General features: G+C 35.2%; 1 protein-coding gene across 5 annotated transcripts in view; it reads right to left on the bottom strand.

The window, feature by feature from the left end:
- Window positions 1–22,952, bottom strand: part of KIAA0586 (KIAA0586 ortholog) — a 153,807-nt gene that overhangs the window by 84,743 nt on the left and 46,112 nt on the right. For all 5 annotated transcript variants that reach the window (XR_011971752.1, XM_072629322.1, XM_072629324.1 and 2 more), the window contains exons 12-16: window positions 17,823–18,043; window positions 17,264–17,336; window positions 13,132–13,380; window positions 7,594–7,768; window positions 5,688–5,882 (exon numbers count right to left, since the gene is read on the bottom strand). Coding sequence is in view for 4 of the 5 variants with exons in the window: in XM_072629322.1 (XP_072485423.1) it covers window positions 5,688–5,882; window positions 7,594–7,768; window positions 13,132–13,380; window positions 17,264–17,336; window positions 17,823–18,043 (913 nt within the window). In the remaining variant the exon portion in view is untranslated. The remainder of the gene's footprint in view (window positions 1–5,687; window positions 5,883–7,593; window positions 7,769–13,131; window positions 13,381–17,263; window positions 17,337–17,822; window positions 18,044–22,952) is intronic.

The following is a 22,952-nucleotide window of genomic DNA, read 5'->3' as shown; positions in this document are numbered from 1 at the left end:
ATATGAAACTAAAGATATTAATTTTTTAATGTAAATAAATCACAGGAATTCCAAACCAGCAGAAACAAAGTCAATTTAGAAGCACTTATTAAGTGTTTTTCATGTGCCCAGGCAGGCTGATAAGTGCTGAGAGCCAAAAATAAAACTGTCCCTGTTCTCAAGCAGAAGGAACATGCACACACATAAACTGACACAAAATAAATACCTATGAGGTAACCAGAAGGTAATTTCAGGAGTGGCGCTGAGGTAAGGAGGCTCTGGCACCAGAAAGAATCAGGAACGGTCTCCTGAAGATGGCACGAATGCAACCCTAAACACTGAAAGGGGCTGGTGGAGGTAAAGAACAAAGCGCATTCCAACCAACGAAGGACCATGTGTCCTTCTGCAACACAGACAGAGGCAACATAAGGTCGTGTTTGAGGAACAACAAATAGACTACCTCAGAGAACAATAGTCTAGGAAAAGGATAACTTTTAAAAGTCTGGAATAGTAGGTCTGAACCAGATTATAAAAGGTTTTCAATGACATAAAGCAGGCTATATTTAATCCTAAAGACAACAGGGAGCTACCTGTGTTTACTAAGCAGAGGAATAATTTGGTCAGACCTGTGCTTTAGAGGATAACAGGGAAAGGACAAAGAAAAGTGTGTTTTGGGAAAAGATAATAAATTCTGTTTTAGGCATGTTGCCTCTGAGACATATGGAACATGCAGTCTGATGTATTTAGGAGGCAGGCAGTGATTTGAAACTGTATAGAAAATGTAGGTGGATATGCTGATTGGGCAGGCATCTGTCTAGGGTTGATAAATGAATCTACTGGAGCTAATGAAATCATGAGTACAGAGAGAAGAGAAAGAAGGGTCCAGAACAGGGCCTTGGGGCATACCCACAGTTGAAAGTAGAAGTAGAAGAGAAATAATGACTGGGCAAAGCAAACTGAAAAGGAGTAGTTAGGCAGACAGAAAGTGAACCGAGAACAAACAGGGCCAAGATTCCCACAGAAGAGTGTTAAAATATTAGAGAGCGGTCAAAAAAAGATGACTGAGAATAGGATAAGATTTGGCAAGGAGCAGATCACTAGTGAATAACTAGAATGAGTATTTTCATTTGAGGGATGAAAGTCACATGCAAAGAGTTGAGAAGTGACTAGAAGTTGAGTAAGTGAAGGTACAAGCACTTCCTTGGAGTTTAGTAGTGAAGGAGAAAAAGATATTGGACAGTACCTTAAAGGGATGGTAGAGTTAAATGAGACAGCAAATTGAAGAGATTAAAGATCAGAGAGAAGAGGACTATAAGCAAAGATTAGCAAAGAATGAACTAAGTCATCAATATGCAAGTGCTGAAAACCTGTTACAAGAAACAGATAAGGACGTCCTCCCAAAAGAAGCACTATTGTTGAGACATTCTAATGAGGGCTAAACAATAACAGACCTAGGCCAGACTGGAGCTTGAGCCTGTGAGGGGAGTGCAGGAGAGAAGAGCAATATGAGGATGAGAAGAAAGAGAAATGTGTCTTAGAGGTGTAGGATAAGATTCCCTGGGAAAGGCTGATATCTTCAGCTCATATCTGCATAGCCATCTGAGTCTTCAGAGCTACTAGCTGAAGCTAAGACAATAAAATAACTGGATGAATATCTCTTCCTTCTATTACTTTTAATCACATAACAGAAAGAGGAGTGGAGAATCAAAATGATTCACCAACAAAGACAAGCAGCAACAAAGCATTCTGCTCAGCACAATGTTGCTGTCACTGATATCACAAGAACTCTCATTAAGAAACAGTGATTGACACTTCTAGGGCTGTATCCCAAAGAGATCGTAAAAATGGGAAAGGGTCCCACATATACAAAAACATTTACAGCAGCTCTCTTTGTGGTGGCCAAAAACTGGAAATTAAGGGGATGCCCATCAATTGGGGAATGGCTGAATAAACTGTGGTACATGAACATAATGGAATACTATCATGCTGTAAGAAATGATGAACAGGAAGATTTCAGAGAGGCCTGGAAAGATTTACATGATCTGCTGTTGAGTGAAAGGAGCAGAACCAGGAGAACTTTGTACATAGTAACAACCACAGTGTGCAAGGAATTTTTCCGGTAGACTTAGTCCTTCACAGCAATACAAGGACCCAAAAATTTCCCAATGGACTCTTGAGGCAAAATGCTTTCCACATTCAGAAAAAGAACTATGGAATTGGATCGCAGAATGAAGCAGACCATTTTCTCTTGTGTTAAAAAAAATAATGATTGAAGTATCATACAACTGTTATTTTTCAGATTCTCTGGACAGAAGCAGTGAAATTAACCCCCAATATACAGGCAATAGGGTATAGAAATCTATCTTGTCCTTCAAGAAAATAAATGCGAAAGGGAAAAGAGATGGGGATGATAAAAGGGAGGGCAGACTGGGGGAAGTGGTAATCAGAATGCATGCTATCTCAGGTGGGGAGGAGGGGAGCGATGGGGAGAAAATTTGGAACTCAAAATCTTGTGGAAATGAATGTCGAAAGCTAAAAAATTAATTAATTAATTTTAAAAAAAGAAACTGACCCCCAGACAAAAATATCAGAAGCAAAATAATTGTTTGTCAAATGGCATATCCTTTTCTGAAAAACCTGCAGAGTTGTCATTTTCCTGTGAATTTTAAACCTGAAAACAAAACTTCTATTTCCCAAACTCCAATTTCATTACTATATCCTTTCTTTGTGGTACATTAGACAACAAAAAATATACCCATATAACCATTTGTTCAGTAAATCAAATATTTTATTTACATAGACAAAGGAAAATCTTCCTAACATCAGAGGTACCCAAAAATGGAACAGGCCACTTCAAGAAGTAGTGGGCTTCCCTTCTTTGGAGGTTTTCAAGCAGAAAGGTTGTAGAACCATTTGTTGGAGATGTTGTGGGAGGCAGGGGAGGAAGTAGTTGTTCTTTGGTAAAGTATGGGTTGGACTAGATGACCAGTAAAATTCACTGAATAACTAGAATGAGACTGTTATAAGAGATGATGATATGAGCCTCTCAGAATCTATTTTTGGTGGTATATATGACTAAGGTTCTGAGAAGCCATCTGCCATCCAGGAACATGAAACTGTTCCTCGAATCAAGGATTATGATGTTCAAGCCTAGTCTGGGATCAAGAAGACTGCCACCTTTGCCATTTCCATTTTGTAATAAAATGAACTTGACTTTGAGACCACACAAAGTATAATTTGAGCCCCTATCAGAGAGCTAGATCAATTGATCCAAAAGATAATAATGGCACTGACCAATCTATCATCAGCATAAAGAACATAAAGCAATAATATCAATGCAAAAGTCAGTAGGGCAGATTTTAGGTATAGGTAAAGAATTCTTTTCCCACTATACAATCTAGTAGGGAAAATAAGGTAGACAAATAATTACAAAAAAGACAATAAATGACAAATGTAATAGCAGAGGTACAAAGAAGAAAGGATACACCTGGGACATATAAGTGATCTATAAACAAAAGGTAAAAATATAGATTGAAAATCCAACCTGGAAAAAAAAGAGGTACAAAAAAGTAGTATGTAAATTTAGAAAAATCACATTCTGGCTAGGTTGGTTAGATAAATGTCATGGAAGAAGTAACATGTAAGTTAGACTTTAAGAAATAGGCAGAATCTGTAGATGGACATTAGAGGAAAAGGTACCATATTCCCACCACATAATCATCACAGATTTTATGCCAAACTTGTTTGCAAAGAAGGGGGGGGCAAACATTACGTGAAGTTTTTTTTTTAACTGTGCCAGTATTACTTAAAAATCATTTATTACTAAACCGTCTTTGGTGCAAGATTAGAATGCATGGAATACTTGTGAATATATGTTAAACTGAATTCTGACAATGCGTGTGTGCTGAGAATTCTAGGCTCACGGCTCACAACGCACAAGAGATAAATGTGTATCTATATGCCACTGGTAAATACACTGATGCCCTGTTTACCTTTTAAGCGCTGTGATGAACAGAATTATACCATACGATGATTACGCAATGAAAGGTTATAAACCAATTTTTGTACTGAAAAAACAGGGTACAACAAGTATGCAGTGAAATACAGCATTACAGAGGAGGGAAAAGAATGAGCAAGAACTATAAGCAAAAAGGTACGTATTATATTCAGGATATAGTGAGTAGTCTATTTTGGAAATGTCACTTTTGCCCATTTGAAATGCTCTAATCAAAGGCCAATAGAATAGAACCCATTATAACAAAACCCATTACGACAGATTTGGATATATATCATGATTCACATCATAGTGTCTAAAATACAAGAACTTCGTTCACTAAAAACCTGGCCAAAAAAAAGGTCAGAATAAATAATGGTATTCTTTATTCTTCCCAACATCAAAAAAATTCATTGTACTTTATAGCACAATCAACTGTGCTGACAGCTACTGGTGGAAGAAAATCTATTTACATGCACTGCTGCTGTTGTTGGTTGTTTAAGAAGACATAAAATTCCTATTCTTTAATTTAAAATATGTCCTGAGGGGCAGGGCCAAGATGGCAGACTCCCAAATTTCCCTGCAAACGTTAAAATAATGCCTCAAAACTAATTTTGGAGTAGCAGAACCAACAAAAGGATGGGGCAAAACAACTCTGCAACCCAAGACAACTTAGGTCAGCAAAAAAGGTCTCAAATATATAGAGAACCAAGTCAAGTTTATAAGAATACAATTTATTTCCCAACTGGTAAAACATCAAAGGATATGAACAACAGGCAGTTTTCAGATGAAGAAATCAAAGCTGTCTACAGTCATATGAAAAAAATAATCTAACTCACTATTGATTAGAGAAATGAAAATTAAAAGAACTCTGCAAACTGGCTAATTACAGAAAAGGAAAATGACAAATGTTGGAGGAGATGTGGGAAAATTGGGACACTAATGCACTGTTGGTAAAATTCTGAGCAGATCTAATCGTTCTGGAGAACAATTTGGAACTATTCCCAAAGGGCTGTAAATCTGTGCATACCCTTTGACCCAGAAATATCACTACTGGGTTTGTATCCCAGACATCAAAAAAAACAATGAAAAGGATCTATTTGTACAAAATATTTATAGCAGCACTTTTTGTGGTGACAAAGAACTAGAAACTGAGATGTGCCCCTCAACTGGGGAATAACTGAAAAAACTGTAGAATATGGCTGTGATGGAATACTATGGTGCTACAAGAAATGAAGAGTAGGATGGTTTCAAAAAAACGAGAGATTACATGAACTGATGCAGAATGAAGTAAGCAAGACCAGAACACTGTAAACAGTAACAACAATACTGAAAAGTGATAAACTGTGAATAACTTAGCTTTACAATGATCCAAGACAATTCCAAAGGACTCATGATGAAAAATGCTATACACCTCCAAAGAGGGAAATGATGGAATATGAATGCAGATTGACGCACACTATTTCTCACTGGCTTTTTTTTCGTGCTTTTTCTTTTTGGTCTGTGTTTTCTTTCACAACATGACAAATATAGAAAAGTGTTTTGTATGACTGTACTTGCATAACCTACATTAAATTGCCTGTTGTCTCAGGGTGTGGAGAAGGGAAGGAGACAACTTGGAAGTCAAAATTTTTAAAAAACAAATGTTTTAAACTGTTTCTACATTTAACTGGAAAAAAATAAAATATATCCTGTTATTCTCATTTGTTCTTACCTAGAAGAATTGCCATGGGAATAAGATGACCTTCAAGTGTGCCTGAAACAGAGGGCACTTCTCGGCTCGGGCTAAACAAATATTGTTGTTCCTGGTGAGAAGGCAAAGAAAAGGAACGCGGCTTTCTCATATTTGTCTTCACTGATCTGGTCATCTCCAATTCAGTTTGTGTTCTTGTTGACCTTACCTTAGTACCTGCAACAAGCATCAATGAAAAAAATCGTATAATGTTATGACCACTGAAATATATTATGCTGTTAATTTAATTTCCCTTTTCTCAAGATAACAGAAAGTAATCAATACATAAACAGACTACAGAAACAAAATATAAATAAAGGACTACTAAAAATAAAAACCTATACACCTATACTTTGTAACACTGAAAACAATATCTAAAAAGAAAATTGAATAAAGGCTCATCAAAGACACGGTTTTTAGGGTTTCTTTGATTTACTGATGTCTTGCTATAATACAAGTCCCAAACACATGTCCAAACATTCCTGCAAAGTATATATCCAAAAAACAGATGTTGCCAATTGTTAATTAAAAGGAGCAATATGACTTTTAACTTAGACAATACAATGCTAATGTTAAACTTTGTATCTCACTAGTACTTGCAGTCATTTCATATTGATATTTGCGTAGCTGTCATCTGCTCTACCACACTTCATACCATGCTTCTCAGAATTCTCCATATTTGTTGTTCCTAATGGTATAGTCACATTCCACTATAACTATCATTACATTGTTTGGTCACTACCTAATCATTACAAATATTTTATTTTGAGATTTTTATCACAAATAATTTCATCATGAATATTTCTGAACATAGGGTCTTGACATCAGTAACCTAGTTAGTATATACTTAGGAAAATTATTTTTAAAATAATTGCTTGAAATTCTTCAGAAAATTGAAAAGTTTAAATATAAAATGATATAGTTCTCATCTCCTTTGATCTGCCTTTTATCTATGACATTGTTCTAAACTGAAAGAACTATTTTCTATTCTCTATGTCAAAATGTAAGTAAAATAATTAAAATGATTAGGTAAAAATATTTTTAAGATTGTTTCACTGAAACATAATATTAAAGAATTTTTCCATTTATAACTATCTACTTTGCAGAATACTAATCAAAGTATTTACACACAAAGTATACAGGTAACTTTTGTAATTTCAAAAACTGTTCTAGATCCATTATTGCACAGAAAGAAGAAAAGGCACCTTATATCATTTTGTAATTGACAGCAATACACTCACTGAAAAAGTCAGCAAATTTTATCCACAAATATGATGAAACGTAGAAATATATTTCTATATTTCACTGAAGCCTATGGCCATACCCTCATTCTGTACAATAGTAGGACACTATTTTCTAATTCATTCTAAATAACTTTCCTCATAATGTTCAGTATTTGGTCTGTACAATAAATTGCTATAATTACTATGCTCCTTTCTTAGGTTATAACTAATGGCTCAGATTCCATTTTATTAATAATGGTTTTGATAATAATTCCATGACGCCTCTAGGCTTTGACTTCTTTTTCCACAACTGCCCCCATCATTTTATTGGGCATCCTTAATAGAACTAGGATAGCTACAGTACATTAAGCCATCTTGAAAATCAAAGAATGTTTATAAATGATTTTTAAAAAGTCACACAGGGATGCATACAACACATAAGATCATGGCTCTGGCACTTAAAAGGAACCTCAGAGGCCATCCTGTCCACAATACCTGAATTTTACAGATGATAAAACTAAAGACATTAAGCGACCTGTCCAACACCAGAAAGGCAGTAAGAGTCAGAGGCAGGATTTAAAACCATATTCTCTCACTTCAGAGCAGTGTTCCACATAAAACTATACAAATTAAAACCAGTATTTGTTTTTTTTAAATTTCCTTACCTTTAACTTGTTCTATTACTTTAGGTCTCTGGGGTTTGGATTTGGCAGATGGTGAATTAAATCTAAGATATGGACCTTTTTTAAGAGTGCTGCGATGACCTTGATAAACTGGTTTCCCATAAATCTGTAACAAGTAGTCACTACTTTGTGCCACACTAGTTGTCTTTGGATGCCCCTGCATTCAAAACCAAAGTTACTTGCTCAGAAATGAGTATCTAAAATTGCATTTTCATTTTCTTCGGGTAAAGCATATTTATATAAAATATTATTCAAATATTAATTTGGATTAATCTCATCAGTTTGAACGTTCCTTCCAACGATGAAATTTACAACCCAATCGTGCCAACTTATATCATGTCCATCCCCTTACACGTGTGCCACAAGAAGGTTCAGTCAATATCAAGGGGGCCTTACTTTCTGTTGATATTTCAAGGTAGTAGTAAAACATTCATGCTTTTCACCTTTTGTACATATTTCTCACCACACAGCCAGCCCATTTTCCTTTTTAATCTCCTATTGCCCAGATGACATTCTTTATTTACAATTCTTCAAAGTTCCATATTTGCAGCAAGCCCAAACCCACCAAAGGAATTGTCAATGTGACACTGATTGTTAGTTCTTCAGAGAATGCTGTCCCATGACTTTTAGCTTTAAAATACTAGGAGCCTTCTGGTAATAAAAATATGGGCCATTATGATCTCATCAGCTCCCATGACTCTAATTACCATCTCTATGCTGATGATTCTCAAATCTACATATCCTACTCCAAACTCTCTGCTGACTTCCAATCTCACATATCCAACTGCCTTTGAGACATCTCCAAGATGTCCAGCAGATATTTTAAACTCATCATGTCTACAATGGAACTCATTAACTTTCCCTCTAACACCTGTGCAGGCCCATGCCTGCCTCAAACCTCTCTGCACTCCAATCTACCCACCATTCAGTCACTAAAGTGATTTTCCTAAAATGTAGGTCCTACTATATGACACCCCTACTCAATAAATTCCAGTGATTCACTACTGCCTCCAGGATAAAATACAAAAAAACCCTCTTTTGTTCAAGACTTTCATATAGCTAACATGAAAATGTATTGCATGATTTCATATGTATACTGGGTATCATATTTCTTGCCCTCTCATTGGGTGGGGTAAGGGGTAGAGGGAGGGAGAGAATTTACAAATGAAAATACAAATTAAAAAAAAAGACTTTCATAAACTAGCCCCATCTTACTTTCTAGTCTTATATCTTACTCTATGTCATATACACTTCAATCCAGTAACAGCGGCCTCTTTCACAAACAAGACATTCCATCTCTTAGCTCCAAGCATTTTTTCCCCATTCTTGGAATGTTCTTCCTCCTTATCTCCACTTATTGGCTTAAGTTGCAACTGAAATCTTATCTTCTACAGGAAGCCCTGACAAACACCTCTAAATGTGAGTGCCACTGCTCTTTTAATTATTTCCTATTTATCTTGTATGTATATATATATAAGTCCTTGGCAGTTCAGCTCAAGCAAGGAATTCAGTGCCTGGTACCTTATCCTGCCAGGTGATCCTCAGAATCTTCCTAAAACAGTTCAAACGGAAGCAATTCAGTTTCTTGGCATGGCACTGGTAGACTGTCCATGCTTCACAAGCGTATAACAATGAGGTCAGCACAACAGCTCTGTAGACCTTCGATTTGGTAGTCAGTCTAATACCTCTTCTCTTTCAAACCTTTCTCTGGAGCCTCCCAAACACTGAGCTAGCTCTGGCAATGCGTGCATCAACCTCATTGTCAATGTGTACATCCCTGGAAAGTACACTACCAAGGTAAGTGAACAGCATTCAAAATTTCTCCATTTGTTGTAATTGATGGTTCCACGTATGGATGGTGTGGTGGTGGCTGAAGGAGCACCCATGTTTTTTTGGTGTTAATTTTTAGGCCAAAATTAGCACAGGCAGCAGAGAATTGATCCATACTTTGTTGCATCTCAGCTTCAGAGGCTACAGTGAGTGCACAATCATCTGCAAACAGAAAATTATGCACCAACACTCCCTTCACTTTGGTCTTGGCTTGTAACCTTTTCAAACTGAAGAACTTACCATCAGGCCATATTGTTCGAATGCAAAATGGACACTTGCCAAAAAGACTATTTTATGGAGAACTCTCACAGGGCAGGCAATCACATGGTGGCCAGAAGAAATGATACAAGGACACTCTCAAGGTCTCTCTCAAGAACTCTGGATTTTATTGTGCAACATGGGAGACACTGGCACAGGACCGCTCAGTATGGCATGCCCACATAAAAAAAGGTGCTGTGCTCTTTGAGCAAAGCAGAATTGAAACAGGATAAAGTAAATGCAGGATGCACAAATTTGGGATATTCACCCCAAATATTCACAAAGACCATCTGTGCTCAACCTATGGTAGAGCAATCTGAGCTCATATTGGTCTGATCAGCCACAGTCTGACACACTGAAATTTCACGTTACAGTGGTGATGTCATTTTGGTCCTTTTCAAAGACAAAGGGCAACAACCAACCACCAACCAACCAACCACATACATATAGATGTATATGAATGCGTGAGTGTGTGTGTATATACACACATACATGTAACTGTACATATTTGTTTGCATGTTGTCTCTTACATTAGATTGTGAGCTCCTCAAAGGTAAGGACCATCTTTTGCCTCTTTTTGCATCCCTAGAGCTTAGAAAAGTGCCAAGTACATAGCAGGCACTTAATCTTTACTGACTAACTAAACCTGGGCAAATCACTTAACCTCTGTATGCCTCAGTTTTCTCAATTGTAAAATGGAAATAATAATAACACCTACCTCCCAGGGGTGTTGTGAGGAGAAAATTATATTTGTAAAGCACTTAGCACAATGCCTGGCACACAGAAGGCATTTAATAAATGTTTATTTCCTTCCTTCCTCCTTCCTAAAGGATAAAATATGAAATCCTTAGGACCTAGCATTTAGGACCACCAGTCTAGCTCCAATCTACTTTCTAGCCTTATTTTTTATTCTCCTTTACACAATTCTTATTCCAATCAAAACTGGTCTCCTAGCTTTTCTGTGAACTTCATATGCCATCCTTTCACTCTACACACTTGATGAGATGATCCTTCATTCCCCCAATGTAATCTCACTACCTTGTTTCTGCATTTCTGAATCTTCTTATTCCTTCAATGCTCAGCTCAGGTGTCATGTCTTCAGTCTTTACCAATCTTCCCAAATCAAAAACACTTTAAATAATTTTCCTACAGTATTTTGTCTGCATCTTTCCATTCCCTCCCGTAAACTTTTTCCAAGCATTATACTTACATACTGTATCTTCCCAACCCTAGTAGAACAAGTTTTTGGATGTCAAGGATCATTTCTTTACGACCTTAGTATTTTTAGCACACAGCCCAATGTTTTACACATATCACATACATAACATTTTTAAAATATATTCAATATGATTATCTTCCATAAGACAATTAGCAAAAAATTTAGTACAAAATTCATGCCCCTGACAATAAGTTTATCTAATCATTATACAACTTTGTCTATAATTGATTTCATCATTTATAGACAAAGGTATAAAAACAAAAAAATCAAGTACAAGCAAAAAAGCAATAAATTAGTGACTATAACTTCTCCTAAGTTAATCGACATTCAAATTATTTGGAATATGTTGTTTACAGTATCATTGTTCACAACAAGAAAGGGTATAAACAGTTATACATTAAGAATTCTACTATTACAGTTAATTTTTTTTAAAGAATTTACATAAATTTATGCAAAAATCTTAATGGACTTTTTTAAATTCCAAAATTTTACCTTCTACTGTCTTACCCAATGTATACAATTTCTCTACTTTTCAATCATTACTTCAAGGGAAGCAAAGGACTTTAAGGTAAAACCAGTAATTTTTTTTTTCAAATGAAAGCTCTTCCTCTGTAATTAATATTCTTTGAAATCTTAAGTGTGTATACAGGACTCACGAGCAAGGGAGACAAAATAAAAAGTTCCCACGGTCTCTCGATTTATAGCTTAGCTGAATTAGAAAAAACACAAAATAAAAAGGCTGATACTGTAAATAAATTAGGGGAGCGAGGAATAGTGTATTTGTCAGATTCATTGAGAATGGAGGAATTTATGACCAAACAAGACATAGAGAACATTATGAAATGCAAAATGGATAACTTTGATCACATTAAATTAAAAAGTCTTTGCATAAAGCCAGTGCAACCAAGATTAGGAAGAAAGAAGAAAACTGGGAAAGAACTTTTACAATTAGTATCTGTGATAAAGGCCTCATCTAAAATATATAGACAACTGAGTCAAATGTACAAGAAATACAAGTCATTCCCCAACTGATAAATGGTCAAAGGATATGAACAGACAGTTTTCAGAGGAAGAAATTAAAACTATCTACAGTCATATGAAAAAATACTCTAAATCACTATTGATTAGACAAATGCGCAAAACAACTCTGAGGTATCATATCATACCTATCTGATTGGCTAAGATGAAAAAACAGGAAAATGAGAATTGTTGGAGAAGATGTGGGAGAAGTGGAACACTAATTCATTGCTGGTGGAGCTGTGAGTCGATGCAACCATTCTGGAGAGCAATTTGGAACTATGCCCAAAAGGCTATAAAAAGTGCATACCCTTGTGACCCAGCAAGATTGCTTCTAGGGCTATAACCCAAAGGATCATAAAAATGGGAAAACGACCCACATAGACAAAAATATTTATAGCAGCTCTTTTTGTGGTGACCAAGAACTGGAAATCAAGGGGATGCCCATCAATTGGGGAATGGCTGAATAAGTTGTGGTATATGAATGTAAAATACTATTTTGCTATAAGAAATGGTTAACAGGAAGAGTTGAGAAAAACCTGGAAAGACTTATATGAACTAATGCTGAGTGAAGTGAGCAGGACCAGGAGAACATTATACATAGTAATAGCCACAGTGTAAGTACTGTTCTTGACAGATTTAGCCCTTCACAGAAATGCAAGGACCTAAAACACTTCCAAAGGACTCATGATGCAAAATGCCATGCGCATCCAGAGAAAGAACTATGGAGTCAGAACACAGAATAAAGCAGACTATTTTCTCTTTTGTTATGTTTTGTTTTGTTTTTCCTCATGATTTCTCCCATTTGTTTTAATTCTTCTATGCAACAAGACTAACGTGAAAATGTGTTTAATAGGAATGTATACGTAGAGCCCATAAAAGACTGCATGCCCTCTTGGGGAGGGACTAGGGAGAGGGATAAATTTTGGAACTTATGAAAATGATTGTTGAAAAGTGAAAACAAATTAATAAACTTGGAAGATAAAAGAAAAAGCAAAAAAAAATTAGAAACATATTAAAAAATTATAAATTTCACCATTTTATTACTGTATGTTAAAAAAGATGCTGCTGACTTAAAGACTGAAATCTCAGAGAAAAATGTTGTGTCCTGAAAAACAGCTATTCAATATTAAACAATATTAACAAAAATAGCAGAAATCAAATATGATTAGTCATAGAAACAACTATGGTCTTACCTCTTTTCTGCATTTATCTAAATTTGAAGCACAAATGTTCTTTAGATATGTACTTCTATAACTCTCCTCTGGTTGCTTATGAAGATGTTTTCCTGGAAATACAAATCTATTTACAGTTTTATCTTGAACACTTGTTTTAATTTCTTTGCTCGTTTTTTGATGTTGGTTGTTTAAGGGTTTTTTGGTGAAATCTGACCTTCGATTCCTATCAAATTTCTTATGTTCATAATCTTTTCTTGATAATTCATCCTAAAAAAAAAAACCAGCCAAACAATTTTAAAATGGGAAAATCAAAATTTTTTTAAAAAATAATAAAATTTCCTCCCATATTAGATAATGATATAATTTAACAAATTTGCTTTCAAAACTAAATAATGATATGATAAAGCAACTAGTCAATTATTTACAAATTTTATTTTACTTTATACGTCATACTTACTAAGTATCTACTTTTTTCAGGTCACTGATGATAAAAGTTTAGATAAGACCTGGTTTCTGTTCTCATGAGGCCTACCATCTAATATGAGGATGAGACACAGATAGCAGTTATATAAAATAACACCAGAAAAGTTCATCACAAAACATGAGAATAGTTGCATGAACTGACTGAGAACAAAAATAGGACAAGATATACAGTGACTAAGAAAAGGTAAATTAGAACAGCTCTAAAAGACAATATAAGTCATATCAAATATCAAAGTCAATACAGATTTTGTTGACAATGTTAATTCCAGCTGGCTAATATTAATATCCCTCCTTTTCTGTTAAGAAATTATAAACTACCAAATCCAATGCAATCAAGATTAGGAGGGAAGCAGAAAACTGGGAAAGACTTTTTGCAACTAGTGTCTGTGACAAAGGCCTCATTTCTAAAATATATAGAGAACTGAGTCAAATATACAAGAATGCAAGTCATTCCCCAGTTGATAAATGGACAAAGGATATGAACAGGCAATTTTCAGAGGAAGAAATTAAAGACATCTATAATCATATGAAAAAATTCTCTAAATCACTATTGATTAGAGAGATGCAAATCAAAACAACTCTGAGGTACCACATCACACCTATCAGATCGGCTAACATGACAAAACAGGAAGATGATAAATGTTGGAGAAGATGTGGGAGAGGTGGAACACTAATTCATTGTTGGTGGAGCTGTGAGCTGATCCAACCATTCTGGAGAACAATTTGGAACTATGCCCAAAGGGCTACAAAAATGTGCATACCCTTTGACCCAGCAATACTGCTTCTAGGACTGTATCCCCAAGAGATCATAAAAATGGGAAAGGGTTCCACATGTACAAAAATATTTATAGCAGCTCTCTTTGTGGTGACCAAAAACTACAAATCAAGGGGATGCCCATCAATTGGGGAATGGCTGAATAAATTATGGTATATGTAATGAAATACTATTGCACTATAAGAAATGATGAACAAGAAGACTTCAGAGAGGCCTGGAAAGACTTATATGAACTGATGCTGAGCAAAAGGAGCAGAGCCAGGAGAACTTTGTGCACAGCAATAACCACAGTGCGTGAGAGTTTTTTCTGGTAGACTTAGAACTTCATTGCAATGCAAGGACTTAAAAAAACTGCCAATGGTCTTTTAAGGCAAAATGCCTTCCATACCCAGAGAAAGAACTTTGAAATTCAATCAAAGAATGTAGCAGATCATTTTCCTTTGTATTATGTTTTGGTTTGTTATATGACTTCTCCCATTCATTTTAATTCTTCTACACAACATGACTATAGTGAAAATGTATTTAATAGGAATGTATGTATAGAACCTATATAAAATTGTATCCTGTCTCGGAGAGGGAGGGGGGAAGGAGGGGAAAAATAATCTAAATTATATGGTAGTGACTGTAGAACACTGAAAACAAATAAAATTAATATAAAAAAAGAAATTGTAAACTATAAGTTTAAGAAGTTACATATCTTGCAGATCAAAATCTTATTACTACATATTTTGCTTAACTTTTTCTTAATGGAAAACAGTAATGGTATGGTGCTTACTGAGATGTGATTAATGTATCAAAATGAAATTTATCAATGAAAAAATAAGTACACTAAAGAGCGGTAAAATCAAGTTATCTAAAAGTTCAAAGAGAAAAAAGAGACAGACAAGGCTTCACAAAGGAGATACTAAACTTTTGAAGGGAGTTTCAAGATGTGTAGGAATTTAACAGGTCAAAGAAGGAAGGAAAGATATTGTATGAATTGGCAACAGAATGAGATGTGCCACTCACCAAGGTACTGGCATGCTCAGTTTGGCCAGACTACGGAAGGCTTTGAAAGCGTGGCAAAGGAGTATGACCTTGGTAGGCAAAAGAAGCCACTGAAGACATTTGAAGATAGATGGCATGACAAGATATGCATATATCTGATTTTGATGAAGAAGATTTGTCTGAGAGAAATATGAAGGATTGACTGGAATGGGGAGAAAGGAGAGGGAAATCTGTTAAAAGGTAATAGTAACAGACAAGGTAGATGAAAGTATTTTATATACTGAGATTGTGGCAATGGGAATAGATGATTTATGAGATGTTAGGAAGCCAAAATCAACAGGATATGGTATCTATCCATTTGTATATGAAGGGTAATACAGAGGAAAGCATCAAAGACAACATCCTAATTTCAAACATGAGAGACTAGTCAACTGCAGTACCACAATTAAAAACAGTGAAATCAGAAAAAACAGACATTTGGGGCATGGAGAGGTGGGGGCGGGAAATACGCTCAGTTTTGGACACATGAATTTGAGGTGCTAGACTTCAGCTGATGATGTCCTATAGTTAGCTGGAGATACAAAGACAAGCTCAGAGAAAAGGTTAAGGAAAAGTGATTGAGGAGCAGTCAAGGATACAAGCTAACACAATTGTTATGATCTCTCTCAAGTCAAGAAAAGATAGATTATCTAAAAGAAATGGGAGCTCAACAATCTTGCATGTTGCAAAGCAGCCAAGGAGGATAAAGACTGGAAAAGGATGTAAAATTTCAATTGCAAGGTGAATGGTGACGTTTGGGAGAACAGTTTCAGTATAGTCCTAGGGACATAAATCAGATTTAAAAGGATTAAAGAAGAAAGTGAGTGGTGAAAAATTAAAAGTACTGAGTATAAACAACTTTTCCCAGAAATTTGGCTATGAAAAGGAGGAGAGAAATGGGACCAAAAGGCCAAAGGAAAGCATTTTTAACAGTAAGGAAAACAGCATGTTTATAAGTGAAAGGGAAGAAGGCAGTGAAGGGAGAGAGATTAAAGATAAATAAGAGAGAAATATAATCAATTAATAAACATTTATTAAGGACCAGGATCTGGTATAAGACCCTGGAGGATAAAAAAGAGGATCAAAAGCAGAGATAAAGGAGCTGGCTTTAGGAAGCAGAGAAAATGAGAAGAGAATAGATGCTAATCCTGAGAAGTTTTTAAGAATGTGGGCAGAGGACACATGAAGGCATCCCTGATGAATAAACTCAAACCTTCCAGTGAAGGAATAGGTAGGACTGGACAAGAAGAGAGAAGTAAAGATTTCTGAATAGATGCTGAAAAGTGTCCATTGCCACTGGGTCACTGGGAGATGTCACAGACCACATCTAAGTCATTGTTAGACTAAGTTTCATGATAAACATAAAGATACTTTTAAGAATTCATAGAATTTTAGGACTAAAAGGAAGTTTGGAGATTATTAAATCACAATGGGAAAGAAAGACTCAGAAAGATTAATCTAATTTATCATATTGAGTTCCTAACATATTTGGGAATTCTGACACTAGCAATGTAACACTGTCTCAGTTTTAAATGCTTCATAGCAGCATCATAAATAATTTTCCTAAGACAAGGATAAAAAGGACCAGTTTTTAAAGTTGTTTTTGTTTTTAAATACTTGTATTATCTCAGTTATTCAATTCCTTTTCCACTATAATGCCATTATAAAAATTTCCAAATAAAAGGACAACTATGATTGTAATGTAAGCTTGCTACTATTAGGAAGAGAGCAATCATGAAGATAATGTGATGGTATTAGGTACATAACAGAAACAATCACAAAATAAATATTACCAGCTTCAAGTTGACATCAATGCCACCCTTTAAAAAAATCTCATTCATTCCTCATAGTTTTTCCTAACCATACCTGAATTTCTTGAGTAATTATTTTAATCCATTCATCCACTGTCTTTTTAATACGAAATTTCTCCAACATGTCTCTAAAGGAAAGAAAAAATAATTTCTATTAGATTAGTTTCTAATGATAGCAGAACAGAACCAGAATCAAATACTATTTCATTCTATCACTATCGGTTTGCTGTCCAGTCTTCTTATCTACAGAAGAAAACTAATACTATTAATTTTCTTTCCCAAAATGTATGAAGAAAAAATAATTGAAAAACATACTAATACAAGCAAGCATGTAACAAGGATAAAGTAACTTATTAAAGGAAAAACAAAACCCATTCTGGTTTCATCAGTAAAACTAATAAAATAGTATATTCATTTGCAAAATTCATTTACTAATTCCATTTCTTTTATAAGTTTAACATCTTAATAGTGACTAGGAAACCTCCTCTGACCATTAAGGAATAACAAAGGTGAGACAATCCAACTGCCTGAAAATATGACAAAGCGTACAGAACTGATAGATTCACTGAGAACATCAGAGGGACAGAGTAACAGGGTACCAACAACTTCATTACCTGTTAGTAGCCAGCGCATTAATAAAGGAATACATGGCAGCTCCATCTTTTGCATGAATAATAGCTTCAAGGTTTTCTTCAAGAACTTTTTTATTATTTTGCACCCCTCTTAAGATTTTTTCAGCATCTTTCAAAACAGATCTTGCTGTTTTGGTTGACTTAGGATGAACTGGACTCTGTGAAAGATCATCAACTCTAAAGGTGCTCAGAAACTCTTCTGGCTACAGTAAAAAATGAATACATGAATAAATTATAATTTATTATATAATTATATATATATTTATATATTATATTATATATATAATATAATATATAATTATATTATATAATATATAAATAATAATTAACTGAATATATAAAACCTTGTGTACTTTTGTATACTTTTTTTCAATTAACAAGCTCTTACTTTCTCTCCTTCCTTATTAAAAAAAACCTCCCTTTCCTCACATTAAGGGGAAAAAAAAATCCTTGTAACATATATGCAGTCAATCAAAACAAGCTCTAAGACTGGCCATGACTAAAACAGGATGTGTCTCCTTCTGCATCTTCAGTCCCTCATACTGTCAAAAGGAGGGAGCATTCTTCCCCGTCAGGACTCTGGAATCCTGGTCGTTCAGAGTTCCTTAAAGGCCTGTCAAAGTTGTTTGTTTTCAGAATGTTGTCATTGTTTACATTTCTCTTGGTTCTGCTCACTCCATAATGTACCATTCCACACAAGCGTTCCCTAGCATTTCTGAAGCCATCCTTTCTGTCATTTCTTACAGCGTAACAATAATCCATTGCATTGATGTGCCATAGTTCATCCACCCATTCCCCAATGAATGAACATTCCTTCAGTTTACAGCTCTTTGACAGCAGAAAGTACTGCTACAAATATTTTTGTACATATGAATCATTTTCCTCTTTCTTGGATCTCTTTGGAGAACAGACTTAGAAATGCCACAACTAGCCAAAGAATATGCAGTTTAGTAACTCTTTCAGGCATAATTTGTTTTCCAGAACGGATGGACAGATTAATGAACAACTGAAAACAGTAGGTCATCGTCTTATTGGGGAACGGCCAAACAATGAAATAGTACAATGCCGTAAGAAAGAAGACTAAGAAGAATTCAAGGTCCCACAGATCTATGAGCTCATCAGCGGGAATGTTTCTCATTGCAGATCACAATCCATTCATGTCTAATTATCCTCTGCAACTCTAGTTTCTGTCCTCCCTAAAGTTGAATGCAATACAAAGGGTTTGCTAAATGTGAGGGGAGTTTTGACGTTACAAAGATACCCATGGAGCATGTGGGCAGTCCATCAGTCAGCACTTTTGCTTGTCATATTACCAGCTAAAACTGTTTAGTTCAATAATTCCTTGTTTGCAACGTGCTGCCACCTGCTCACACCTACCAACAGCCTCTCTATTGCCCTTGGCATTTTTAATATTATTTTTATTGTTTATTTTATTTTTTATTTATCTTATTTCATTTTAATTACCTAGAATCTGTATAAAAGACTTGAAAATACTTACACTACCTCATTTGTACTCATATTTACTGCTTTTAGGATAATAAGAGATGTTTGTCATATGTTTTGTAACTATAAAGCTCTATGCCAAAAAAAAAAAAAAAAAATAAAGAATTAAGAAAAGCAAGGGGCATAAGAACTAAAGCAAAATCCAGCTATCCTGGAAAGCAATTTGGAATTATATTCCAAAAATCACTAAACTGTTCAAACCTTTTGGCCCAGTGATACAACTACTAGACCTATTCCTCAAAAAGATGAAAGAAAGAGGAAAAATACCTATATGTATAAAAATATTTATAGCTATTCCTTTTGTAGTGGTCTGGAAACTAAGGGGATATTCACCTACTGAAGAATGGCTGAACAAATTATGATATAATAATGTCATGGAATATTCTCATACCATAAGAAATGAAGGGATGGACTGAGAAAAACCTGGGAAGACAGGCATTACTCAAACAATCAATAAACACAGGCACTGCGCTAAGCACTGGGAATATAAAAAGAGGAAAAAGACAGTCCCTGCCTTCAAGGAGCTTAGAATATAACCAAACTGAAGGAGAAAGAAGTGAGCAGAGCCAGGGGAACAATTCATACAATAATAATATCGTAAAGACAAACAATTTTGAGTCTTAAGACCTCTGATCAATTCTATGATCATCCATGATTCTAAGGAACCAAAAAAAAAGAATGCTGCCCTACTTCCTGACAGAAAGGTGATAGACTGGAGGTGCAAAATGAGGCCCACATTTTTGGATAGGGACAATGTGGAAATCTGTTTCCTTGTCACAAAGTTTTTGTTTTTGTTTTCTTTTTTCAATGGAGAGAAAGAATGAAAGAAAATAAATACTTGTTCAGTGAAAAAAGTAAAATAAAAGTTACTTTTTTTAAAAAGTGAAGTAAGCTAGACAAGGAAAGAGTAACAAAACGACTCCATATGGAATTATAACCAACAATGACTCCAGAAAAAAGTTGAGAAAATATAACTCTCTTGCTCCACTGCAGAAAAAGTAAACTGTGGACCTGGGTTCTTGCATATTTTACCAGACTCAAGTATGTTGGTCGGGTTTTTTCTCCTCTTTTTTAATCTTTCTTATAAGAGATGGCTCACTGAGCAAGGAAGGTGGAGAGATATTCAGAAATGAATGTGATGTAAAAACAAAAGGTATAATTTTTTTATTTTAATGTAACACCAGCCAAATTAAGTGTTTGCTATCATTATAAATCAAATTTTTTTAAATAAAAATAATCTAAGTCACCTAATCTAAAGTTAAAGTGAGGACTACAACCACTACAATAATGATTCTGGTGTCAGTGTCCAATTTAGAATAGGATTATGCTGTAGGTACTCAGGATTATCAATTTGGAGCTGGAAAGAACCTGGGAGATCATCTAGTCCACTTCTCACTTCCACTTCTCACTCTGCAAAAGAAGAATCTGAGTCCCAGAGAGGGTCAGTGACTAGGCAAAGTCACAAAAAATAAGACATAGATAGTTTTTAAACCCTGATCTCCCAAACTACCACTCAAATATACCATGCTGCATCTCAATTCACAAGCAACAACAAAATCATTTATGATTAAAATTCATAAAAATCTGGTTTTAGCAACAGAGAAGTATCACTACAAGTACTTACTGGTACTTTTACACATTTCTTCTCTTTCTTTGATATTGTTTAAGTATAGGCCTAGTAGTTTTATCACTGGGTGAAAAAATATGAACAATTCAATGACTATTAGGACATACTTCCAACTTGTACTATAATAAATAAATACTTGTAGTAATAAAAGAGACTGAGTTTTTTATCACTGGAGATATGCAGACAGGAAGCTGGATATCTACATGTCAAGGACGTTATAGAAAGATTTCATGCTTCAGGTAGGGTTTAGACTACTTACCTCTAAGATATCTTTTAATAACATTTAAGATTTTAGAATTATATTACGCCTTCTATTTCACTTTTCACAATGTTCTTTTCCTTCCACTGGTACAGAGGTCAATCTACTCACACTTTCTTGCATATGTCTCATCATATACCCTCCAAATAAAATCTACTCAACTAGCTAAATTGTTTCTTTGGATATTGTAGTATTCAATGATTTACTGTAATACAGCATCACTGAAAGAACACTGATGTTACAAATATGGCTCTTTGTGCCAGAGAGCAGTATGGGAGCACTGAAAAACACTGTCAAATTTCCTAACCAGAGTGGGGTATCTCTGCAGCCTCAAAGTCACATGTGGCCCTCTACTGCAGCCCAAACTTTGAATCCAAACTAGACAGAATAAATCCCCTTAATAAAAAGATTTGTTCTGTAAAACTTGCACTCAGTCAAAAGGCCACAGGTTCCCCACTCCTGGCTGAAACTATTTTCTTCTTCCAATTTAAGTCTAGCTGAGCCTATTTCATGGTGTACCGTGATGTTCCAGAGGTCAAAGGAGCTAGGATTAAAACCAAGTATCACCTAGCCAGCAATAACTTCAGGGAAAAAATGGTTATTCAATGAAATAGAGGACTTTCAAGCATTCTTGATGAAAAGATCAGAGCTGAACAGAAAATCTGATTTCAAACACAAGAATCAAGAGAAGCATGAAAAGGTAAACAGGAAAGAGAAATCATAAGGGACTTACTAAAGCTGAAATGTTCACATGGAAAGATCTTATTTGTAACTCTTGAAACTTTTCTCAGTATTAGGGTGGTTGTAGGGATTATATATACATATAGACAGAGTGAGTTGAATAGGTAGGGATGATATCTAAAAATATAAAATTAAGGGGTGAGAGAGGAATATATTGGGAGCAAAAAGGGAGAAACAGAATGGGGTAAATTATCTCACATAAAAGAGGCAAGAAAAAGCTTGTTCAATGGAGGGGAAAAGCGGGGAGATCAGAGGGAAAGAGTAAACCTTACTTGGATCACATTTGGCTTAAGGAGGGAATAACATGCTCACTCAATTTGGTATGAAAATCTATCTTACACTACAGGAAAGTAGGGGGAAAGGGGATAAGCAGGGGGTGGGGGGATGAAAAAAGGGAGGGCAAATGGGAGGAAGGGGTAATTAGAAGTAAGTACTTTTGAGGAGGGATAGGGTAAAAAGACAGAACAGAATAAATAGGGGGCAGGATAGGATGGAGGGGAATATAGTTAGTCTTTCACAATATGACTATTAAAGATGTGTTTTGCATAACTACACTTGTATAACCTATATAGAATTGTTTGCGTTCTCAGTGGGGATGGGTGGGGAGAGAGGAAGGGAAAGTAGTTGGAACTCAAAAGTTTTAAAGATGAATGTTAAAAATTGTTTTTACATTCAACTGCGAAATAAGATATACAGACAACGGGATACAGAAATCTATCTTGCCCTACAAGAAAATAGAGAAGATGGGGGTAAGAGAAGAGAGGGCAGATTGGGGAAAGTGACAATCAAAATGCATGCTGTCTTGGGGTGGGTGGAGGGGAGAGAAAGGGAGATAATTTGGAACTCAAAATTTTGTGGAAGTGTCTGTTGAAAACTAAAAATAAGTAAATAAATTTTTTTTAAAAAACTCACATGATGAAAACAAAAAAAAAGAGAGATCCTAAAAGGAAAACTCCTAGGAATATCATAGCCAAATTCCAGA

The sequence above is a fragment of the Notamacropus eugenii genome, chromosome 1, assembly GCF_028372415.1.
Source record: "Notamacropus eugenii isolate mMacEug1 chromosome 1, mMacEug1.pri_v2, whole genome shotgun sequence".
Classification (NCBI taxonomy): domain Eukaryota; kingdom Metazoa; phylum Chordata; class Mammalia; order Diprotodontia; family Macropodidae; genus Notamacropus; species Notamacropus eugenii.
The sequence above is the reverse complement of the archived record's forward strand: the minus strand, read 5'-3'. Positions and strand labels throughout refer to the sequence as shown.